Raw genomic sequence first — 5,184 nt, 5'->3', positions numbered from 1 at the left:
TCCCAAGATTTGGATTTAAAAGAAGTTTTTTTTTTCTCTTTCAAAAGAGCATTATGATTCTTCAAGCTACAAAGTTCTTTTAAATTCTTCCTTCAGTCAGTGTTAAATTGACTTGAGATCCCTGAGCTTTGTCTCATCTTCATGTCCTATCAGCCATATATATATATGGATCAGCCATATATATATATGGTTTCAGTGATTCTTTAGTGCTATGTCTTGTTATACCAATTCATAGAACGTTTCACAGCTTTGACCCAGTTTTCCATACTAATTTCATATTCTTGCCATTTCTTCTGTGGCTTGAAAACTGTTTCACTTTGCCTCAGTTTCTTTAGCTCCTCTTTGTCAGTCCAGAAACCTATACAGAGAAAAATTATCATTAGATTTTAAGGCAAATAATGAATTAATCCACAAAGTTTATACACAAACCTATATGAATTGGTACAAAGGTAAATGCTTATTTTAAAACATAATCCAAAATATTTTATTAGATTAGTTATCTTTGGGGATAAATACAACAGATTTTTCAAATATTTTAGGTTCTAACTATCAGGTTTAGTTTTATATGGCAGGGTATCAAATGATTTTGTGAGCAACAACATTTGCTTTTCATTAAATTTCATGATTTACTAATAGTAAGAAAAAAAGCAAGAAATAGTATAATTTCTTTTCATATAACCAAAGATAAAACTCTATCTGGTATCTTGATATAAAAGGCAACTCCTCAGGATATGCATAAAATTCAAAATTAGGAATATAATAGTTTTTCTTCAAATTATTGCATTTAATATAAATTATTTAAATTCTAGTTGAAGATACTGATGTAATTCTTGCATATACTTTTTTTTTTTTTTACAAAGAGAACAATATGATTTACAATAAAAAGGAACAAGGAACACTGATAACTATGATCATCAGTAATCTGGAATTGTAAAAGACTCTTGTTAAGAAATATAGCACATCTTTTCTACTTTGAAGTACTAACACAGTCAACAAGTCTTCATGAAGTACATTTTCTCTTACTAATAAAGTTTACATATAAAATATTTTCTTCTAGAAATTTTTGTCAGGTTACATTCTATTTTCAAAGTTAGGGTTATAGGCTATTTATATTTAAAGAAATGAATTTATAGAAGTTTAAGAGACTAAAATAACATATTCACTATTAAAATGAAGTAAATCTAGTCATAAAACATTAGGTTCTTAAAAAAATCCCTATTTTAAAAAATCCCTATATTAGAATTTAATATTTATACTTTAAGGTGTGCATACTTTTAAAAGTCATTCTACTAAATATGGATAGAAAGGACTAGGTTTCTGGGTGAGTTTTGAAAACTCAGTGCATGTCTCAAATTTTTGAAAGAGAAGCAACCCAACCAGAAATTTCAGCTTCTCTGAGAAGGTAAAACTGGAAAATCTGCAAAAAAAAAAAACACAACCCCATGGAAATAGAACCCGAAAACTAAAGACAAAATGGTAGAGCAGATCTTCATACGTAAATAGCCACCCTAAATGTAAACAAACTGAACTTACTAATTAAAAGGAATTGAACAGCTAGTTGGATCAGAAAATAAAACCCAACTTTCTCCTGTCACCAGGAGACCCATTTGAGTCCAAAGATAATCACAAGCTCCAAGTAGGGTTGCAAAACAAGCAAATGAGAACACACACAAAAAAATGCAGGGACAACCAAACTTGTATCAGAAAATAGCTTTCCAATTAAAAAAGCTAACAAGAGACAAGGATGGTCATCAGATGATTAAGGAAACAATACATAAGAAAACATCATCCTTATGTATGTACCTAATTAAAGAGCATCAATATGTATATATACCTAATATCAAATGTGGTAACAGACATAGGTAATAATACAATAGCTGTGGGGGACTTCAACACCTATTCAAGTCAATTACCAGATCAACTAGACAGAAAATCAAATAAACAATAACCTTATGTGAGGAATTAGATCACACAAACTTCACAGACATTTACAGGGAACCACATTGCCCCAAAATGCTGAGCACATATTTTTCACACAAAAATATGTGTGCATACATGGAACACTCTTCAGGATAGATCACATATTAGGTCACATAGATGTCAATAAGTTTAAAACTGAAATCATATCAAATATCTTCTATGATCACAATGGCATCAAATTAGAAATCAAGTACAAAAAGAAAAACCTTTAATATGTGGACCCTCAACAATCGAATGGTTACTGAATTCTAGAGAAGAAACTGGATTCAAAAGGGTCAAAGAAGATATTTAAAAACACCTGCAGGAGAAAAATGAAAATGAAGACACAAACTACTAGAACCTAAAGCACACAACAAAAGCACTAAGAAAGAAGTTTGTAGTAATACAGTCCATATCAAGAAAGAAGAAAGAGTTTAAATAATCTAAGCTTACATCTTTAGAAATTAGAAAAGAACAAAAACAATTGAAACACGTAGAAAGAAGGAAATAATAAAAATTAGAGCATAAATAAAATAGAAATTAAAAGACAGTTCAAGAGTATCAATAAAATCAAAGCTAGTTCTTTGGGGAAAAGATAAACAAAACAGACAAACCTCTATCTAGCTAGATTCACAAGGAAGGAGAGACTCTAGAAAATAGAATCAGAAATGAAAGAGAGAAAACAACAGTCATGTCAGAAATACAGAGGATCGGCCCTCTCTGATGGCACAGTGGGTTACAGAGCAGCACTACAAGCTAGCCACAGCCACATCAGTGCAAGTTCAATCACAAGGTATGGCAGACCTCTCCTATCTCACCTGCTGTTCCCCTCAGCAGTGTACTTCATCCAGCTGCTTGTTCTACTCCTCACTCTGACTATGGTGAATCCTTTCACCACTCCTGCAGCTCTGGCCTATAGCCCAATTCCGTATGCATAAATAAAAAGTCTTAAAAAAAAATTCTGCTCCTCAAAGGAAACTTTTTTTTTTAAAAGATTTATTTATTTGTACATACAGAACTGGGGTACAGGCCAGAGGCTCAGGGGTGGTGAGTGGCTTTACCAGAGACAGAATGGGAAGCAGAACAGGCAGATCAACGAAATACACTGCTGAGGGGAGCAGCGGGCGGGTCAGGAGAGTTCTGCCACGCCATGTGGTCACCTCCGGGGCAGGCGGGAATCAAACTCATGCGTAAGTGGCTTTAGCTTCTCAGTGCTGTGCTTTAACCTGCTGCACCACCAGGGAGGGCCAAAAGAAACTTTTAAGAGAAAGAAAAGCCAGCAGACTGGGAAAAATATTCACTAATCACATATATGATAAAGGACTGCTATGCAGTCCTAAAGAACTTTCAATATTCAAAGTTTAAAATTATTTTTAATAGGCAAAAGATTTAAACAGGCTCTTCATCATAAAAGATATACAGATAGCAAGTAAATACATGAAAGGATGGTCATTACCATTCATCATTTGGGAAATGCAAATTAAAATGGTAATCAGATACTACTACACATTTATTATCAAGCCTGCAATTAAAAAGGCTGACAGTACCACGTGTTGTCAAGGCAAAACTCCCACACACTGCTTGTGAGAATGTCAAATGGTGCAAATTCTTAGACAAAGAGTTTGGTGTGTGTTTTTTTTTTAATTAAATGTGCACCTACTACATGACTCAGCCATTCCATTTGTAGATATTTACCCAACAGAAATGAAAGTATGTGTTCATACAAAGACTTGTACACAAATAATGTTCATGGCTGCTTTGTTTTTAAGAGTCAACACATGGAAGCAAGTCAAATATTCTTCAACAGGTTAACAAATAAATCACAATGAAATACTACTCAATTAAAAGGAAAGCGTTGTTGATACAACAACCTGGGTGAATCTCAAAAAAATTATGCTGAGTGAAGAAGTCAGTCAAAGAGAGTAAATACTGTATGCTTCTACTCATATAAAATTCTTAAAAAACTGCAGACAGTAACAGGAAGTCATAGTGACAGGAAGCAGACCAAGGGGCTAGCTAGGAAAAGAAGTCAAAGGAAAGGGAAAAGGAAGGGTTACAAAAAAGGCAACTTTGGGGTGCTGAAAATGTTTACTATCTTGATTATGATAGTTTCATGGATGTACACATATGTCAAAACTCATAGAATTGTGCACTTTAACTATGCACAATTTATTTACATGAAGTTGCTTTAAAATAACAAAAACAAAAACAATTTACAAGCAAGAAAACTCAAAAAGCTATCAAAAGACTCCCAAAGAACAAAAGCCCAGGATCAGATAGATTTTTAGTGAGTTCTACCAATCTTCACAGGCAAACTAATATTTATCCTTCTCAAATTTTTACAAAAAATTGAGGAATGCTTTACAAACACATTTTATAAAGACAACATCCTTATCTGATGCTAAAAACGGACAAGGTCATCATAAAATAGAAAGCTTCAGACCAATATCCCTTATCACTTGATACAGAGAAGGTATTTCACAAAATTCAACATTCATCTAAGGTAAAAACTCAAAAAAAATGGGGGAAGAAGGAACATGTTCAAATATAATAATGCCATATAGTGACAAACTCCATTATATTAAGTGAGCAGAAACTCAAAGCTTTACCTCTAAGATCAAGTATACAACAAAGGGAAAAAAAAAAAAACGCAAAGCAAGTATATCCACTTTCATTGCTACTGGACAACATATTGGTGGCATTTCTAGTTAGACCAATCAGGCAAGAGAAAGATATAAAAGGAACCCAAAATGTAAAGAAGAAGAAAAACTACTACTATTTAGAGAAAATATGATAATAGAGGTAGAAAACACCAAAAGACTCCATTATAAAAATCCAATTAGAAACAATAAATCAGTATAGTAAAGTGGCAGGTTACAAAATCAATATACCTAAGTGAGTTGTATTCCCACACTGAAAACCCAGAAATAGGCCCTCCCTGGTGGCGTAGCAGGTTAAAGCACAGCACTGAGAAGCTAAAGCCACTTCAGCATGAGTTCAATCCCCACCCCGGGAGTGATCCACATGGCACAGGAGACATCTCCTGGCCTGCCCCGCTGCTCCCCTCGGCAGTGTATTTTGTCAGTCCACCTGTTCTGCCCCCCACTCTGTCTCTGGCCTGTATCTCAGCTCTGTATGCATAAATAAATAAATCTTAAAAAAAAAAAAAAAGAACAAACGAAAACCCAGAAATAAAGCCGCATGTGTGATTAATTGATCTATGAC

The 5,184-nt window shown here is 33.9% G+C and overlaps 1 protein-coding gene across 1 annotated transcript in view; it reads right to left on the bottom strand.

The window, feature by feature from the left end:
* Positions 1-209: 209 nt before the first annotated feature.
* The window catches only part of GK5 (glycerol kinase 5 (putative)), a 62,731-nt gene continuing 57,756 nt past the window's right edge, over positions 210-5,184 (bottom strand). The window contains exon 15 of the mRNA XM_012724831.1: positions 210-358. Within this exon, the coding sequence (XP_012580285.1) occupies positions 210-358 (149 nt within the window). The remainder of the gene's footprint in view (positions 359-5,184) is intronic.

This window comes from Condylura cristata, unplaced genomic scaffold, assembly GCF_000260355.1.
Source record: "Condylura cristata isolate star-nosed mole 26May11 unplaced genomic scaffold, ConCri1.0 scaffold00014, whole genome shotgun sequence".
Lineage (NCBI taxonomy): Eukaryota > Metazoa > Chordata > Mammalia > Eulipotyphla > Talpidae > Condylura > Condylura cristata.
Note: the sequence above shows the minus strand (reverse complement) of the source record. Positions and strands in the feature narration are given on the sequence as shown.